The sequence below is a fragment of the Corvus kubaryi genome, unplaced genomic scaffold, assembly GCF_017639235.1.
Source record: "Corvus kubaryi isolate FWS band 111438036 unplaced genomic scaffold, C.kubaryi_AGA036_p1.0 split1-73, whole genome shotgun sequence".
Lineage (NCBI taxonomy): Eukaryota > Metazoa > Chordata > Aves > Passeriformes > Corvidae > Corvus > Corvus kubaryi.
In genome coordinates this window covers 506,435-526,877 of record NW_024582081.1, presented here as the reverse complement: position 1 = coordinate 526,877, position 20,443 = coordinate 506,435, and the positions used below count along the sequence as shown (strand labels likewise).

Sequence of the window (20,443 nt, the reverse complement as noted above, 5' to 3'; positions counted from 1 at the left end):
AGGGAGGATTGCCTGCGTGCCTTCTCTGCTTTGCCTGCTGACTTCAGGTTCCCATAAGCAGTTGCAACATTGCATCATCATGCATCTTTTTACTGTATTTTATAATTTGTTTCCCTTTTATCACTATCTAGATTGGTTTTGTATGCGCAGTTTATGCTGACCATTGCACTCTTCCCCTAGTACTCCTGCCCTGGATGCAAACCCCAGCCACACCTCATTCTCTCCAAAGAACATACCCTAGCCCACAGGACAGTTTTTTAAGAACACAGTGACACTGCAGTACATGATTCTTGTGAATACAGGGAACCAGGTCAAAAGTCCCGCAAACTGGGAATACTGAGTTTGAAATACCTCTGAGAGCTCTTGCTCAGGTCATGCAGGAGAATGACAGACAGAGCCTGCAGTGGCCTTTCTACAGTAAACCTTTAATCCTCCAAGAAACGGGGTGGGAAGGTACCAATAGCAGCAACTGAGGTTGAAATTTGTCCTCTTCACTGATGTCCACCAGTAGAATTCCAAAATCATTTAATCTTCTCTGGAGTCTGTCCATGGCTTGCTGCAGACACTTACCTTATTAAGACTACTCAGACCTAGGAGCTTTTACCCACATGTATCCTTGCTTGACTGCCAAGAAAGATTAGAAGAACAACAAACAAAATACCCTCCTGAGTGGCAACGAAATAGAGAATTATTTTCTGATTCTAAAAAATAATTGGTCAGATAGACCCACAGCAGCCTAGAAGTACAGCTCACTGGCAAACCAAAGCATAAAAGTGGGGCAGCTGGAAGATACAGATGAATGGAAGGAAATAATGAAGCATTATTGCTTCTTTTTTGGGGCAATGGGACTTCACGAAAAGATGTGCAGCATGTGTCCCTGCTCTTAGTTCAAGCATTAAAATGCTTCTGACCTTTAAGAGAAGGAGTTATTTTTTTCTAAGTACAGATTCTCTTTCTTCTAGCTTTCCACTTCCTTTCTGGAAATAACATATTATACTTGTCATTTGAGCAACCCTATCAAAGCTAGGAGAAATATTTTCTTCTAATGTATGTCGGACTCCTGATTTTAAGTCTCTTGGTGATTATCCTAAATTGTAATGGGTTTGCAAAAATGCAGGCTTTTATAGGCTTGAAAGAGAAAATGCAAACAATCATAGGTCCTCTTTACCTTCTTATTTTAGAAGCAAAATCCTGTTAATTAGATAGCAACCTTTACAGCCAATGTAATTGTATCTCCATGTCTTTTACCATGTACAGAATGCATGAATCCTCAGAAACAGCAACAAGGAAGGACTGCAGAGTACCATGACTGTGTAAGCTAGATAGTGAATAGAAAAGTTGTAGTGTAATAGATGAAAATATAGTTGCTGAGTTTAAAAAAGGTCTTTTCTGTTGATAGAATGATTTTAAAATTTTAGAATCATGTAGAAAACCCTACAAAGATACAGTTCAAGATCCTTCATTTTACAAAGCTGCATATATGAAAGTTGAGGAATGCCTGTGATTTACTAAATTCAGCTTTGCACTACCCTTTCAAGGTAAGGTGATATAATTTTAAAGATCTGCATACATCACTCCTCCTGTAGTGTACGGAGATCCTGTGACAGAATTAGGAATACACTTGACTTCCACATTTAACTTTCTTAACCCTGAGTCCTTCGTTTTCCCTCCTCACCCTTGTGCCTCCTTTACTACAAACCTCCTACAACCATCAGACAAGAGGGTCTTAAAGAAATCGATACTCTGCTGTATAACTGCAGTGAATTGCTGGAGCAGATCCATTTTGCACACAGAATAAAATCACTGCCTTGTGAATGTGTATTCTCTATACTAGCGCTGATTTTTTAAAACTGTAGTTCCCAATTACAGGAATATATTTCAAGTGGGCAGAAAAGGAGATAGTCAAGCAAACCTTAAATCTTAGTAGGAAGAAGACCCTGTAATGAGGGCTACCAAGAGGCATTTATGTAGAGTAACTAAAACCAAATTTTTCCTTAGTGCCTCCTCCCTTCTCTGTCAAGTCTATTTTCATTGGAGATGTCTCCATTTAGTGACATGCCCACTTGGGCATGTCTTTGCTCTGTAACTCAAAACCAAGAGAAACCCACAAACCCTGCAAACAAAGCCTGAGAAAGAAGCATAGCATTGGAGCATTATTCAATTACCTCTCTGCATCTCACTGAAGAACAATTGCTTGCATGCATTTAAAATCCACAGTGCCTGCCACCACCGATTTCCCAGAGACTTTACAAATTCCCGGCAGCATGCATAAAGGGATTGAAGTTTGGAATAGGCCATTTTGATTAATCTACAGAATTCCACTAGGACTTGCAGATGTTCTATTCCAGGAAAACAAACAAACAAACAAAAAAAAAACCACAACAAAAAAAAGAATTTAACTTAAACTGCAGCAGAGAACACAGTTTTCTGCAATTTGGCTGCTAGTTTGATTTAGATCAGTACTTGAATAACATGCATTTACTTTAGCTGCTGTCCCTATCAAGGAATAGGGCCAAATATACATAAAATATGTATAATATAATTTATACAAACCAAATATATCACCTGGCTCTGGCTAAATTACAATTTAGTTTGTAATTTTTATGTGTGAGGCAAAGTCTTTATAAGAGACTGTTTAAGATTTTGTTGAAGTCCAGACTTTTGCTTCTGAATAACTATTGTGCCACCTAGTGAGTGTTAAACAGCACTTTTAAACAGATGGAAAGATTGACTTTAAACATACTGGTGAATAAAGAAGCAAAGTATTTATTAAAATATTTTGAGAGACATGTTGAAACAAAAATTATTTTCTCTCTTTTCCTGATTATCTACTAAGGTGTTCCAATGAGGTAAAAAATACTCCACAGCATAGCATTTTGTTTGCAATTGTATTAAAGAAACACAATACATCAAAAGGATGCACACAGAGCTCTTTACCTCCCCAGCAATACAACCATTTCAATAAATTATTAGCACAATTCATAATCTTATCAATATGAAAGGATATCCCCAGATCTCGGATGATAGGAGTTTCCATTCTGTAAAACCATTAAATAAATAAATAAACTGAAAATGTTCTTTTCTGACCAACTATGACAACTTTCACTTGGCACCAAGAAAAAATGCTTTAGCATGTTGTTATGATTGCATGTGTTAAGGCAATATTTGGACAAAATAATAAGCAGTGTTTTATGTTAAAATCATTACATTCTGACAAAGTTTCTCATAAAATTTCCTTTTCCATATAAATAGTTTGTGTGCAAAAAGCTATGTAGATTTCATTAGCCTGCAGCTATTTCTTAATGATTTTTCTCCTCTAGCTGAAACCTCTCAACAGGGTTGTGGGGTTTTTTTTCTTTCACTTTTTAAGTAAACCATCTGTCCAGTGTGGGAGGATTGGGTTTGCCACAGTAGATAGCAGTAATATTTCAGTCACCAAAGCCAATAACAATGAATTTCCCTAATAGAGCATTTTCTAGAATTCTTCCCTTTATTGCATCTTATATTAAATTGCCACACTATCCTTCATCAACAACAAAAAAAAAGCTAAAGTGGGTAATCTGCTCTTTTAGTACCTGCATGCAGGGCCATAGTTACAGTACAAAACCTAGTGGTCAGCCATAGTTCAGTTTAGAAACATTTACATTCTCTGATACTGCAGGGAATTTTAAATTCATGTTGTTTAACACATTTAAATGATGCATATTAGAGATCTTTCATGTAACAGGACCTGACACCAGGTCAAAATGACATCAGGAGCAGAGACTTGGATAGCTCTATGCCAGACCTTGATGTAAACTTGAATATTTTTATAATTTTTGCCTCAATGAGCAATGGAATGGAGCTCATCTTCTTTCAGCACTTTTTGTTACAAAATATCTGAGATTCAGTTCTGAGCTGAGAGAAAATGAAATCAGTTTCTGTAGGTAAAAACCATACTGTTTTGAAAAGCAGAAAGCTGTGGTCTGAGGGGGCTTTTTTACACTTTGTTGTTTTTGTTTGGGCTATTTATTTTCCCTCCATGAAAAGTATTTCCAGAAAAAAAAAATTTCAATTTTTTCATTTCAAGGCTTGACAGACAGTTTGTCATTTCATTTTCTTCTTGCAGACAAATGAAATTGAAAGGATTGTGTCAGGTGTCAGGTGAGCTTCTTTAGAGCTCAGTTTCCAGGCTCTTTGAATTCTTTGATACTTGAAAAGTGTTTGTACTCTGTTCCAGTTTCCTCTGGAGGTATATTGTGTAGTGAGCAAACAGAAAAAGCAAAAGTTTATGTTTGTTAAAAGCATAATCAATTTATTACTTCATTTTAAAGTAGTTCCTTTAAGATAGTAAAGAGGTCTGCTTATGAGGTTTTTTGTTCCCTGTAAAGGTTCTTAATGGCCAATATTCACCTTAAATATGGAATTTAAATGCATGCAAGTATTACTAAAAATAGGGCAAGATGAGAAATATAGTAACATTTGTTCGCTTTATCTAGCATTGACAACAAGCTCTTCTCGATATCAAAATTCTCAAACATTATTGTTTTTATAGAGGAGGATGCCATTTCAATAAGAGGAGAAATCACTTACAAGGCTTGGGTTTTTTTTCTCTTTACACACTATTTTTCCATGTTGATTCAAGGTATTCTAGCATTTAACAACAGCTAGGAGAATGATATAATTAAGCCTAAGAGTTCCCATTACTTTATTTCACGTAGTCAATGTTTTAATGTGACTGTGAATATCTCATTGGGAGGATTATCTGTGGAGTCAATGGACAGCATTTCATAAAGAGAGAACTGAAAATCTAGATCATGGCTCTGATCCAACATTATACTAATTAAGAAAATACTAATAAATCCCAGGTTTAAAAGTGCATATACAATAAAATATTGAAATGAAGTCTCTAAGATGGACAGATTTTATTCAAAGGAAAAAATATGCACTAGTCACAAATAGAGGAGATAATTGAATGGCATGTATTCTTCTTTAATTTAAATCTAATACCACATTTATATTCAGTGTAGTAATAAACCCTTTTTCCAAGCTTTCCTGTCCCCAGATACCTGCAAAGTCAGTTTGCAGTGGTTTGCTCAAAGTGAGTAAAACTCTCAGTATTTGTAATTCTTACTAACTTCAGGCTGCATGTCTGTTTCCTCCAATATCAATTAGACAGATAGGGTGTAATTCTAATAAATCTTGCTGGAACTGCCTGGAATTTAAATAATTTCCTCTCTTTATAGAATTGCACCTCATAGATTTAACTGAGCTCATAGTCAATATTTACTGTAATCTTAATTAGGCAAGACTTGATTTGCTCTGGTTTTCAAGCATTTGAAGAGTGTAGACATGTCCAAGCTCAGGCTTTTGAAGATTTCACTTAGTTCTGTATTAATTGTTTAGACAATAATCACTAAGTGCACTTGTCCAGGAAAGAAAAGTACCCTTCCTTCAGCAAGTCTGCTGCTTCTGTGAGAAACCTGCACTGCCCTGAAGCCATATCACAACTGAGATTAGCAGCTCATTTCTGAAACTTCTAGGAATCATTTTAGGGATTTCAAGATAGGATTATTTTGAAACTGAAAGTCGTGGTGTGAATGAGTATTGGGTCACTGAGTGAATAAATAATAAATAGTACAGAAACACTTATTCAGTAAATCTGTGATGTGAAAATCGCTGGCCTTTAACTATGCAGACTAGGATGGTTATAGATGGTATATTTGTAAAAAAAAAAATATGCAAGAGAATTAAACAGGTTTTGTAATAAATTCAATCTTTAATGCAAGTCTTAAGTGAAAGAGATCAGAAATGCATATCTGGATTTTTGCACAGATGCAACGTCTGAGATTTTTCCTCTCTGGTCCTAATGGTAACACAGTATTTATTCTTATTTTCGAGGCCATGTAAATAAGCAGATGTTTCCACTGAAACCACTGGCCATGAAAATTCATTGCTATTCAAAGTTACATTTCTATCATAATGCAAAAACCCCCAGTGAAGGGTTCATACTACAAGAGGTAAGGTGCTTGGAAGAGCAAATTCTGTAAATGCAAACAGAGCTTAAGCAATCAGGTGCCCAGAGAATGTTGAAGGTATGGCTGGGCTATATGAACATAAGTCTCTCAGTCCTAGTGAAGGAGATGGGAGATGTTTGGCAAAAGCTATCTGGCAAATTAAGGCATAGAAGGGGCTATTGCCATGGCCCAGCTTTAGACAGTGTATTTCCTGGCTGTGCCAGGTACACAGTCTTAAGTACTCCTGGTCTGGCATCCTTAGGTGTCCCAGCAGGAACAACTGAGGTAGCATCCCCTTGCCTCTGCCCCCCAGGAGGGATGCTCCCGTCTTCTGACTGCAGGGCTGCAAGGGAGATGAATCAGGTGCCTCATTAGTGCTGTGCATTAGGTTCTCTATACACTCTTCAAAGCAATGAAAACGACCCATATGATTAGAGAAATGAGTTCCTGATTTGCTCATGCTAGACCTCACACTAGCAGCAGAAAAAGAGTAAGCAAATAATGAGCAAATCTAATTCATTAATCACAAAAGTTATTTTAAAGCACTAGCATTTAATTTAGGTGATTTTAGTAAACAAAACATATTTGTGGATGAAGAATGGAAGAGCTTGGGTTGAAGTGTTACTGGGATATGTTTGACTGAACTTTATCTGTATCAAGTGGACAGCTAATTACAGTCTTCCCTTATAACAATATTTGGAATAATGTGACAAAATTATGTGTATATGTAGCTGCAGATATATGTGTATACACATAAGGGTATCTATACATATGTTTTCATCTGCAGCTATATATACATATACTTGTCACATTATATGTGACATACATTTGTATGTGGATATGTCTATGTGTACATGTATATGACAATCAGTCATTTGTTTTATCTACTGTGAATGTGCAAGACAGTTGTCAGGATTTTTGCTAGTGTGCTTGATTTCTGTGGTTCTGTATTATTCTGCAAAGAAGCAAAACTCTATTTAGTGTAATAGATTCAATATCAATTGAAGTTAGAATGGTAAATCTGAGGTTGTGTTCACTGATGATTACACTGTGCCTCCTGTTGTCACATAAACATTCATATGGAATCCTGTACTTTCTGCTACACTAACTTCTACTGGTATGAGCTACTATAAATGTAAAACTGTGAATGCTTTCATCTTCATTTTTTCCATTACAAGTTGTCTTGGTTTTGAAAGACAGGTGTCTGCTAAGGAAGGCAGAAGCCTCCCTTGAAGTGGCAGATGTAACCCCTTTCCCTCCGAGTTATTATAATTTTGAAAGCAAGGGCCTTTAGGCAAAGATGTGGGAAAATAGGAATAACAGTTCTTTACTATTATGTATATAACCAGTCAAACAAACAACAATAACTATGGCAGTAACAGCAAACAATCACAAACCCAGTCCCAGCCTTCTCAGCTGTCAGGCCCTTTCCCCTCGGGTGCAGTTCGGGGCACTCCGGAGCGAGCTCGGGGAGCACGCGGCACCGGTGCCCTGGGATCCCGGGAAGGGATGGGACAAAAGCGTCACAAACCCCTGGGCAGCTGGCCCCGGTGTCCAGCTGGACTCTCGGGAACAGCAGGCTGCAGCGGCAGGCTGGAGCAGCAGGGATGAGCACAAATCCCGGGTGGCAGACGAGATGTATCCAAACAGAGAACCCCCCAGAGGTCGGGCAGGCAGGGCGAGCACGGCTACAACGCAGCAAAGGCTCGAAGCAGCAGCAGGGCAGGGCGGCCACAGCCCGGCCTCCAGCAGGGCAGGGAAAGCGGCTTTGGGATCCCGGCGTTGTTTCCAGCAGAAAGAAAAATGGCCAAAAAAAAAAAGAACCAGCAGCTCCTTTCTCTGCAGCTTCTCTCTCCGGATGCTGAGAGCGAACTGCACCCACACCCAGGTGAAACAAAGGAGTAGCCAGGCCCACCCCACCCCCAATGGGCAGCTCTTTTGTCTTTCTTAAGTACCAGCCATTTGTCCCCTAGCAACATGCATATGGGAAAAAATTCCTTTAACAGGAAAAAAAAAACTAGGACTAAACTAAAACCCCAACACAAGTTTTTAAAATTCTTTATTGTATTTTGAAAAAAAACAACAAAAACAACAAAAACCCCCCCTCCATGTGCTGTGAAAAATTGTTATACATAATCTTGATAATAATCTTAAGAAGACTTTACAATTCAGATATATATTTTTATTTTACCAAATAATAGTTTTGGAACAAAGTATATGTGCTAGTTTAGGTAACTGTATTAAGCATTCTGAAGGCTTCCTTTCTCTGTGTTATAAAAGACTTTTATAAATCACTGCATGGAGCTCTCTGCTGTTTAGGCTAATGTGTGTATAAGAGCAATGCAGAAGAAAATGGAAAAATAAGGTAAGCAATTTTCTTGGCTCTGTAAACAGATGCAATGTGAAATTCTTCAGCCGTAAAGGCTTGCTAGTTTTGAGCTCACAGATTGCCAAGCCCATAGAGTGCCACCTCACTTCCCAGGAAGTGCTTCTTAGAGCCCTTTAAAGACAGCAAGAAAAATAGACTTCTTGAATAGGGAGGTTTAAGGAAAAGAGAAATTTTGGTAAAATGTGGAGTAGTCACAAAAGTATTTAAATATGAAATAAGCAGAGAGAAATTCAATGCACTGAAAATGTGTGACAGAAGTGTTACTACCGTCTATTCTTGCTTTCTATTTACAGCAGTGTGCAATAAATTAGACTAGTCATGAAATTCAGGGTTTTAAATCTGGGTTATACCTATTTTTTGAAATAATTGACCATTTCTGTAGATGCTTCCTACCCTTCCAGTTGGTCTTAGTGGGATATCTAATATGTCACTCCCTCTGGCTGGGCAGAGAGCAGAGGTGTGCTGGATGGATGTGTATGAAAGTCTGTATAGCCACTGCCTGTACTGGGCCTCTACTTTTCCTGAATAATCTTGGGAAGTGTGCATTGCGTCTGGTGGTCTCTGGCCTGTGCCTTTCATAAGAACCTATTAAAAAGCAGAAACAAGAACAAAAAGACTCAAATCCACAGGGAATACCATTACTATGATCTTAGGTAAGCAATTATATATCCTTAGACTAAAAGGAGTTTCCTTTGCTACTCCCTGGCTTGAAATTGTAATGGAGTATATCATACCAATGATTTGTAAATTCTTATAATAAAGATTATAAATAAAATAAATAAAATAAAAATATAAATTCCTATAATCATTTCACAGTTTGGTTGGTTTGCCTCACTCAGACAGTGCTGCACTGTTTGTTTTACCCAAGTATGTGTGGCTGCTTTCCCACTTGGTCACACATCTTTCTGTCTGTGCTTGGCTTGCTGGTGGTGCTGGTGGCTGCACTGTGAATCCCGCTGTCATCTCGTCAAGCCCAGGACACTCTTTCCCTGTAGCACTTCTTATACAGAAAGCAGAAACTTCATGGCAGCTTTGGAAAATTATGGATAACATAGCTTGCCTTGGCTTCCTAAAGGCAAGAAAATCCTGTTGTGCTGATCTGGTATGTTATAGTGGTGGTGGTGGTAGTGATTTTTTTTTTTTTTGTGCAGATAAACACATGATTAATACATTTTTTATTGAATTAAATTGTTCAATTACAGGAGCTTGTAGAAGAGGCAGAATAACAAAAGACTGTACTAATCATCTCACTAGTACTTCCATTTTATCAAATAGTTCAGTCAAAGTGAGTTTAGGGCTCCCTTTAATCCCTGCGGAGTTTAAAAAGCTGAGTTTCGTATGTAGGATTGCATTGGACAGCAGGAAGTATGGAGAGATGTGGGTTGTTCTCAGTTTCTCCTCTTCCTCAGTTACTGGACTGCTATGGACTGTTTGGGTTTTCATTGAAACAATGACTTAGAAAAGTTACTTTGAAGTCCAGATGTGAAAGAACTGACCTGAGAAAGAAAGGTTTGGTTCCAGCACTTCTTCAGTGTCTGAAAGTCTGCAGCTGAATTATGATGTTCCCAGGACTCTTCATCATGAGTCTTTTGAAACATGGCATTTCTGAAAGGATTTATCGGTAAATTTACACTGAAACTCCATTTCAAAGTCTGCAATTAAACAGAATTCACAGTTGTTTTATGCACTTAGTAATAGATAGTGTGGCATTTACATATTAATTTTGCAAGATTATTTGTATCACTTATGTGGTATTTGTTTTGGATTTCCAAGGCTAACACTCAGTTCATGGTTGTGTTACACAATGAAAATAGGAATTACTACCAAACTGATAGCTATTTTTATTTCTTAGTATTACTGTTATTTTTACCATCCCTTCTAAGTGATATTGTTTTTCATTCTATGCATTGTAGTGGACATTTGATCTCCTTTATCAATATATTCTTCCTGGTCTGTTCTTGTGTATTAGAAGACACCAGCTTGTCTTTTTTAATGAAAAAGCAGCATAATTATATCATTCCCTGATGTACCTGTCAGACTTCTCAACAATTACTTGACTATGTTGGCTGTTACCTTACGAAGGTCTTAGAAATTTATGGCTGCAGAGCGGATGCTTTCTGGCTTTCATTCTCTGCTCTCTGTCCCTAGTGTGAATGAAGGAAGATCTGCACCCTATAACATTAATAATTTCTGGCATATATTTAGCAAATATCATTATTTGAGATGTCTCTCATACTATTCTGGTTTTGACCTCATCCTGTCTGACAGCTCTGGAAAAAATGCCTGCTTCCTAAATAAAACATTGCAAGAAGGATAGTTTCCAGCAGTCCTGTCTTACCGTTTTTCGTTTTAGAAGTTGAGCTGCTCTGAGTTTTCAATCATTCTATGAGGAAAAGACTTAAAATTTAACTATGTGATTTACCAGAGCAATATTTATTCATTATTATTGTGTTCGTATTCTATGTTATACAATGATGAATGCATTAAAAGTGGACTGAATTAGACCATAATATGGCATCTTCATTGTAACCTTGTGTTCCTATAAATCAAAAGAAACAATAATACCTCATTTACACTGGACATTAAAATAGGGGAGAGGGTTGTGTTAGTTATTGTGCATGAGTGAAGGAAAAGAATTGGTGATCTATTTATTGCATATGTCAAAGAAACTGCACCATTGAAAGTCACAGTGTCTTATGGCTTGGTAACAAAACCAAGTACAGTTCAAGGGAAAGCAGAATTTAGAAATTAATTAGAAAAACAGAACCAAACCTTCCTCTTTTGCATAAGTTTTTTTGTGTAAGACCAGTGTATTGTGATACGCATTATTATTTCATGCCATAATATATTGACTCTGGAAGGACTCACATTTAGAAAACAAACTAACATAGACAGCATATTTTTGCTCAACATTTACAGTCAATAATAGACTTTTTCATCAGAATCTTTGCTTTTGATGGAATAATTAATTTATTACTATGGATCCAGTCAGCTGACTAGAGAAGCCAATGAAATAAGAGAAATGCAAATTCGTACTCTGAGCATGTTTTCATTTTATGTTAGTATTTGGGGAAAAGGATTAAAGCTTAGTTATTAATCCCTTTCATGCTTTTTCCCCTATTTTCCTAAAGTGTTTAATGATTGCTTTGACATACATCTGCCAAAGTTTTTTTTCCTGACTCTAGAGACCATACTTTCAAAGGAACTTTTACCGTGTGTTGCTCCCAAAGAAATTTTGATGTCATTAGATGTCCAAAATCCTTAGTCCCAGTATAAAAATGTGCATGAAAAAAATGAATAGTGGCATGTGCAAAAAGTGCTAATGAGAAGTTTTACTACTTGTATCAGATAGCTGAAAGGTAGATGAAAATGGGAAGAGCTTTGCAGCCCCACAGGTTAGAGTAGCTTGACATAATGAAATGATGCTGGCTTGTATCTCCATAGTTTAAGGAAAGGCAGAACAATATTTTTGTCTGTCATCAGCTATAGCTGGAGGTAGCAGAGGCTGGGATTCTGTTTTGCTAGAGCCAGGATAGCACTGGGGACCAGTATTGATTGGAACTTGGAAGATTTGTGGTTTCATATGATTGGAACTTAGTTTTTGAAGGCTCCAGGATAGTGGATCCAGCAGGGAGTGTTTTAATTCAGAGTTAGTCAAGGGGCATTTTAATACTACTGTGGGTTCAAATTCTCCTGGGATTTTGGTTCTTCTTTCATTGAATGTTTGTAAGGAAACACAATGTGATCAATACAAAGAGCTCAGATTAATCACAGTCTGGAAGCTGAGTACTATCACATACATGTTTGACTTGAAATGTGTCACAAGCAGCTTGGCTTTTTAAAGACATCTTTCAGAGTGCTAAAGTGATTTTATATACAAGTATGAGTGTAGGAGCTTTGGGTGGGTTGGACGGTCAGGACGGACGGAGACGAGAGATCTCTGAAGTCAGATCTTGGAACATGCGGTTTATTGCAAAGGGCGTGGGTACAGGGGCACTGCTTAGAGCTGCCAGCCGCAGCTCGGAGCAGGCCCAAGAGAGCAAGAGTGTAAAAGTAAGAGCAAGTAGGTAAGAGTGGAGTAAGAGTGAGCGAAGAGGAGGTAAGTAAGAGAGTAAGCGGGTAAGGGAGAAGTAGAGTGGATAGGTCATGAAGTCCTGGTTACAATACAATAAATCATCTTCTGTACTGAATATTCTAATTTCCACTAACCAATCTAATACAAGATACAAATCCTATAGCATTTACATACAGCCTATAAGAATTGTTATATTACCATAGAGTGTTACATCTTAACTCCTAAAAACTACTCTTTGGACCCCTTCTGCTGAGCTAGTAGGGTCTGCTCTGACCCTTGGACCTGTCTGCAAGCAGAGGGTATTGTTCAATCAAAAGGGGATTATCTTCAGTGGCCATACCATTGTTTTCCAGTTGTTCAGTAACTAAGACTTGGTATCTCAAAGGTGGTCTTCATTTCGATGTTGCCTGTAGTTTTCATATTCCCAAAATCTTTTGTCAGGCAGTCATATTTATAAGGCTTTCCTGTTTCATCTTCCCCAACATATGAGGACTATTATTTATTTAACATCTTCTCCTGTTCACTTGATTTTTGTTTGGTTTTTCTCTGCTGCAGACTATGTCAGACAGCCACAATGATCATGCAAAATAACAGTTCATCCTCGCCCCTGTTTCCAAATGTGAGCTCGTTCTGGAAGAGAGATTCACGTGGACTGGGACTCCTTGATGAAGCAGCATCACTCATTGGCAGCTATGATTTCCCTCAGACCACAGAGAGTTTTCCCTTCTCCACTGTGGAATCAACAAACATGACCCTAAATGCCACAAGCAAAGACCCTCTGGGTGGACACACTGTCTGGCAAGTAGTTTTGATTGCTTTCCTCACTGGGATCCTTGCACTGGTGACCATCATAGGAAACATCTTAGTGATTGTTGCATTTAAGGTTAACAAACAACTGAAAACAGTCAACAACTACTTCTTGTTGAGCCTTGCTTGTGCAGATTTGATCATCGGTGTTCTTTCCATGAATCTTTATACCACATACATCATCATGGACCACTGGGCTTTGGGAAGCGTAGCCTGTGATCTTTGGCTCTCCATTGACTATGTCGCCAGTAATGCCTCTGTCATGAATCTCCTTGTTATAAGTTTTGACAGGTATTTTTCCATCACTAGGCCACTAACATACAGAGCCAAACGAACAACCAAAAGGGCTGGGGTGATGATTGGTTTAGCATGGATCGTCTCTTTTGTTCTTTGGGCCCCTGCCATCTTGTTTTGGCAGTATTTTGTTGGGGAGAGGACTGTGCCTCCTGATGAATGTTTCATCCAGTTTCTAACTGAACCTATCATCACTTTTGGCACTGCCATAGCTGCCTTTTATTTGCCAGTCACCATTATGAGTATTTTGTATTGGAGGATCTACAAGGAGACAGAGAAACGCACCAAAGAGTTAGCAGGGCTACAGGCTTCGGGCAGTGAAGCAGAGGCAGCACGCTTTGTACACCAGACCGGCAGCTCTCGGAGCTGCAGCAGCTATGAGTTGCAACGGCAGAGCATGAAACGCTCCACCCGAAAGAAATACAGACGCTGCCACTTCTGGCTCACAATGAAGAGCTGGGAACCCAACACAGATCAGGGGGACCAAGAGCATAGCAGCAGTGACAGCTGGAACAACAACGATGCTGCTGCCTCCCTTGAAAATTCAGCCTCCTCTGACGAAGAAGACATTGCTGCAGAGACCAGAGCCATCTATTCAATTGTGCTGAAGCTTCCTGGTCACAGTGCTATCCTCAATTCCACAAAACTACCCTCCTCAGAAGATTTGCATGAGTCAGGGGATGAACTGCAGAAATCCGACACAGAATCGAAGGAAAAGAAACCTAAAAAGTTGCACCCTCCCAAAAGTGTTCAGGATGGTGGAAATTTCCAAAAGAGCTTTACTAAGCTTCCAATTGAACCAGAGTCAGAAGAGACAACCACAGCTTCTGATGGCATCTCGTCAGTGACCAAGACGTCGACAGCCCTGCCCTTGTCCTTTAAGGAAGCAACCCTGGCAAAAAAGTTTGCCTTGAAGACCAGAAGTCAGATCACAAAACGAAAACGAATGTCACTTATCAAAGAAAAGAAAGCAGCACAGACACTCAGTGCCATTTTGTTTGCCTTCATCATTACCTGGACCCCATATAACATCATGGTTCTGGTGAACACCTTTTGCAGCTGTATCCCCAAAACTTTCTGGCACCTGGGGTATTGGCTTTGCTACATCAATAGCACAGTGAACCCCATGTGCTATGCACTGTGTAACAAAACATTCAGAAACACTTTCAAGATGCTGCTGCTGTGCCAGTGTGACAAACGAAAACGACGCAAACAGCAGTATCAGCAACGGCAGTCCGTCATTTTTCATAAGCGGATCCCTAGGGAGGCTTCATAATATAGTATTTTTAAACAAGTAAAAAAATAACGAAGCAGGGATAGGATGGGATGGGATGGGATGGGATGGGATGGGATGGGATGGGATGGGATAGGACAGAACAAGATGGCACAGGACAGGGCAGGATAATAAGGGATGGGACGGAATGGTTTGGGGGGGGGGGGTGGTTCCAGGGTGCTGTGATTCTATCATTTAAACATCAAGATGTGAAAGCAGCTGCCAGGCTTATTTATCTTTCAATAAATCCCGTTTAATATAAAAATCAATCCACATTAAGAAACTTCAACATTTTTACTAAGGAGTGAAAGGTTTAATAAAGTTTTCCTACAAATTTGCAAGAAGCTGTATAGCAATTATAAACCCATTACTGATCTGCCCAGCTCTTTGATTATAATTAACTCTGGGATCTCAGGTAAGCACATCTAGCTAGCCCAACTCTTCTTGGTCCAAGTAATCCAGCAACTTTCAATTCAAGTTACATACAGATGTAGCAAGCTAGTGAAACAGGATTATGAAATTATTTGAGACAATGTATAGGTTGGAAAATTGCTTGTTGTTGTCCAGGTAGAGTTTCCTGTTTACTTCTCTTCTGGTATATTTTTAATTGTATCCCTGATTCCTGATTTCTGAGTATCTATGTGCAGCTGATGTTATATGTGTGTGAGTGTGTATGTATGTATAACATACATTCACACCCCTGAAATACACACATACCAGGAAAGAGGTGACCTATTGTTCTAGGTTTTACAGGGTCCCCCATCATGATTACATGTGATTGAAATATTTAAAAAGTCAAAAAATCATGTTATAAGTACATAGCTCATTATTTGCCACCTGAAACTCAATCTCTGGAATGAAAACATGGTGTTCACATTTGAAATGGAGAAAACCAAAACACAGCCTGTGAGCTGAACAGTTTACAGAGTTTTATAATGGGGTACATGCCCAGTAAAACCTTAATCTTGAGCACAGAGTCTCTCCTCAAAGTGATCATGCCTCTTTAAAAGATACAAAGGGGAAAGGAATTGAAGGCTACATTCAATGGAAGGAATGGGGAAGGGTATGAAGCTATCATCTTTGTAGGGCATAGGACGATGAGAAGCCACATCTGGGCTGCATGGTACTGATGTTCAAAGGGAGCTGCTCAGGAGCCAGGCAGGCGCAGCCATCAGCAGCAGCCCCGTGTCCTGCCGGGGAGGCTGCATCGCTGTCCAAGCACACGCGGCCCCTGCAACACCTTGTCCTGAGCTGCACCGTGTGGATGCACCGCCCTTCTCAGAGCCAGCTCAGATCCTGTGTGCAGTACCTGTATCGCTTCCGATGAAAGTTCAAGTTGTCATTTTCTGACAAAAGTTGGTGGAGCCCTGCTGCTAGTACTGTCTGCCCAGGTGATCTTCAGATGCAAGTGATTGGTTTAAAAGAAATGCTTTATTTTTGCACATGAAGGATGCTCACTAAAAAGTGTTTCTTTTCCACAACCTGTTTTAACAATCATCAGGAGAAGCGCACCTAAATCCGTTTGACGCCAGGTTATTCGGTGGTGTGAAAAATGTGATATTGCCAATTTGTAACCTGGCAATTTTTGATAAAGACAATTTTTAAAGGGCTTTAATATTTATAGTTTAGACATGACCAGTATTTCCTGGTATTTGTGATGTGGTCTGCACCAAACATGATTTATAAAAGTCAGAGGTCCCCTGGGGAAAGGATTGTACTTTAAACTGTTGCTCTAAATCTGATTTAGTTACTTGTTGAAAGATTATTTTGTATTCTCCTTTGAACTGACCAAAACTTTTTTTTTTATTGCTTAAACTCTTATTTTGCTGAAAATAAAACAAGTATCTTATTTTACAAAGGGGCATCAGTGTTGTGAACACAGAACTGATGTTAAAGCTGCTTTTGTATTCAGTGTGAGATGGTGTTTACAGATGATTTTGACAACAGTGGAAATATATTAAATGGTGTCTGTGTATCTGAACTATTTAATTTTGTGTTATGTTCATATGAAGAAATATTTATACATATTTCACCGAATGTTTTATTTAATGTTGATAAATATTGCTCTTCAGTCTTCAGCTGTAGTGTCCTTTTAAAGTGATTCATAAAGGTCTGCTTGAGAAATGAATAGACTATACCTATCTTTCTTGTCATTAAAACGAATTCTCTTTTGTATGAGTTGTTTAAAATGTCTACCCTAAAGTAATCTCATAAATTATATTGAAATTCTACTGCAAGTACAATTCTAGTATAAAACATAAAAAAAGTTGAGCTTCATCTGTAAGTCACAAGTGCATTTTGAACTAAAGATACCAGAATTGTTTTGCTAGTTTGCTAGCCACATACAAAGGCACCCATGTTGCAAAGAGAATTATGACCTTTATTTATGGAAAGAAGCATATATTTGAAATATATTCATTACTCAAGTTGACCTAACAAATGTTTTAGCATTTAAATATATATCTATATCTATATATATTGCCATATTATTATATTCTGATATCTAGAGTAGTGCTGTGCCCCTAATACACAAAATGTGAGAGCATGTAAGGAAGCAAGAATTCATCGGGGGATTTATGGTATATTAATATTGATTTTACAATGGGAAACTATTATTTTTATTGAAGTTAAGCTTCCTTGAAAGCATCTGTCACCACTGTTTACATAATAGGAAGAGTTAAATCCTTGGATTCTTTTAACAGAGAAATAAACAACCTGTCTTTTAATGTGTGAACAGGCTTTAAAATGTTATTTACAGGCATCATAAAATGTGTATGTATACACATATTGTAGCATAGATCAATTTAGTTATTATTTATTTAATGGACTATGCACTATAAAATATTAAGAATTTGGCTGTGTTACAAGTACAGTGGGCATAAATTAATTTGTATTTTATATGTTTCTGTTTTTGCTTTAAACCCATGCACACACAAAAAATTCAGCTGTATGCACTAGTGGATATATTATTTATGAACACAGGTGCACACAATAGGTTGCAGAAGAAGAACACTGCCAGACCAATGACACATCATTACTTTTAAGAAGTACAAATGATGTAATATTTCATCTGTTTTAAGGAAAATTAAGTCAGAAACACAGTAGAAAGCATCATTCTGATGGCAGACAAACAGCTCAGTCCCATTAACTCTCCTCACAGCTCTGAAAGCTGGCTTTTCAGAGACCAGTCTCCGTTAATTGCAATAATACAAGATTAGACTCCATATAAAGAGCACCAAAAAGGTTAGAAGCAATAGCCAGACAGGAGCCATTGGGTAGTCTGGAGAAAGCTTTGAATAGACCCCAATCAGTGTCAGCCTCTGAACAGGCAACAAAATACATTATAATATACATTTGGCTTTTTCAGTGTAAAACTGTGATAGAAGTTTATTACTTCTGTAGTGGTATAGGCAGTGAGAAATATCTGATCTGAAGATGCAAGGGCAGGGGTCATGGAGCATGAAGCACTTTTTTCTACTCCTGCGCAACACACTTTCAAAAAAGGTAAACTGCAAATCAGTCTGGCACTGTTCTAAAGCTAAACAAATGTAGGAAAGGCTTGAGTAGTTCCCAGGATCTAAGACTGTGGATCTGTGTAACCTAAACGATAAAGGGCCTGAAGGGTTCTGGCAGTGAAAATATGCACACAGATACTCTGAGAGAGCTGGTGACCCTTCTAAATTACGTAAAATTTCATTTTCTTATTTTGCTGTCTTGATTATTATATTTCTTTACTTATTCTGCAAGAATATTCTAGAAAGTCTTGGTTCATTATCAACCGTATATATCTAAGAAGTGAGTAGAGGTCCCAAAGTATACTTGCTTTGCCTCTACAGAATGCAAATATCAAAGTGAAAGGAAGATTTTATCTTTTTTTCCCTAATCAGCAGCATCAATAATTTTAAAGATACACTTATCATCATGCTACCCTATATACAGTAGGGATGGTCAGGCAGTGTCATGCTATTTATAAACTGCTTTTCAGTTGCCCCTTAGCCATCTGACTATTTATGCATCCCTATTCAAAATTATATTTGAGATTCTAAACCCTCATTTTCCTCCAGATAGCTCCTAAAGTCTTATGCTAAAATATGGTCTACAAGCCTGTCTTGTTATCAGGCATTTTTTTCTTTTCACAATCTCAATATGCAAAGTTATCTGCTCTTACACTATCAAAAGACACTTGACTAATTTCATTTGTATACTGGTGAGGTCTGATACTTTAATTTCTAAAGATGTATGAAACATATCAAAAAGAACTGGAGAAGGCCAGGTCCTTACTGGCAGAAATGGTCTGTGCCACAAGTGGTTTGTTCACCAAGCCTGACCTGTCCCTAAGGATGTTCTCCCAAACCGCCACTAGCTTGAACTTCACCCAGTTCATGAAACATCATGCATTTTAATGCATTTGGAAATTTAAAAAAATCCATACATATTCATTGTGGTAGTTCTGAATATTCTTTGACCCATACAAATCTACTGTCCCTATTCACTACCTGCTTCCAGCCTCTGTGATTTTCTATTTTATATATTCTTTTTATCTTTTAAGTATTTTCCCATTCAGATACCACTGCACTGGCTTCTGGGAGCAGGTCAAAGTGATACATATTTTTAGGTTGCTTCTTGTTAGCCTGAAGGGTATGTAGAGATGTCTGGTGGAGCTGAGGTGTTCATAATGATGGCTGCCTTCTGACTCTGCACTGCACTCCCATGATATGCAAGCACTTCTGTTTGGAAGCTTAGCTAGACCGTGCATTACATTCAGGTTTTCATGGAATTGAAAACTTCATTTAATTAGGATGTTCTTCCTTGTAGCAGGCATAGATCATTTATAGCATCTGCACTTACCAGCTTCTTTGGGCTGCCAGAAAGATATTGGGCAAAATGTTAATTTTTAATGTCTGATACTTGGGCATTTTTGTACTTCAGCTTTTAAAGTAAGGCAGAGGTAATACAGTCATGCTATTTGTTGAGAACAAGTTGAGTATGAATAGGAGTTGTACACTGTGTTTATTTCATTTCATACACCATGGCACTGCAACTGGCTGAGAGTGAGCATCACAGCATTTGATGTCACTGACAGTTCTTCACAATCCTAACTGGTAAACTCATTACCTATGCTGTACTGGCATTCAGGACTTTGGCTGCTCTTCACCACTCACACTGCACATTCAAAATATAACATAGATTTTAATTTTTTTTCTTGAGAAATATCATTGTAGTTATTTCCGGATACATTCCTAGATGTGCTTGAGGATGTTTTGCTTAATTTTAGATATTACATTGGCTCAAGAGAGCCTATTCCTGTCACGGATCATTTAATGGAAGGAGCACAGGTAACATGGGAAAACATTAAGATAAGTGCTACTTATTTCATGGCCTCTTCCACCATGTATTGTATGGTGTGCATATTGCACTTATACATCTCCATGCACTATGTATATCTCAGAAGGAGAACACACGTGTTAGTCTGCTGTGCATGTACATACAGAGAGATGTACCACATCTAGAGCAATGTTTACAGATATATACAAACTTACGCTGAAATTGTCAGCCATGGTAAACATTGCCTTTGATGCCTCATCAGCTGTAACTGGACAGTGAAACTG

The 20,443-nt window shown here is 38.2% G+C and overlaps 1 protein-coding gene across 2 annotated transcripts in view; it reads left to right on the top strand.

Annotated features, from left to right (window-relative positions):
* Positions 1-14,881, top strand: part of CHRM3 (cholinergic receptor muscarinic 3) — a 264,893-nt gene extending 250,012 nt beyond the window's left edge. For both annotated transcript variants that reach the window (XM_042014409.1, XM_042014410.1), the window contains exon 4: positions 13,016-14,881. In XM_042014409.1, coding sequence (XP_041870343.1) covers positions 13,035-14,837 — 1,803 coding nt within the window. In that variant the 5' untranslated portion in view covers positions 13,016-13,034 and the 3' untranslated portion in view covers positions 14,838-14,881. The remainder of the gene's footprint in view (positions 1-13,015) is intronic.
* The last annotated feature ends 5,562 nt before the right edge of the window (positions 14,882-20,443 follow it).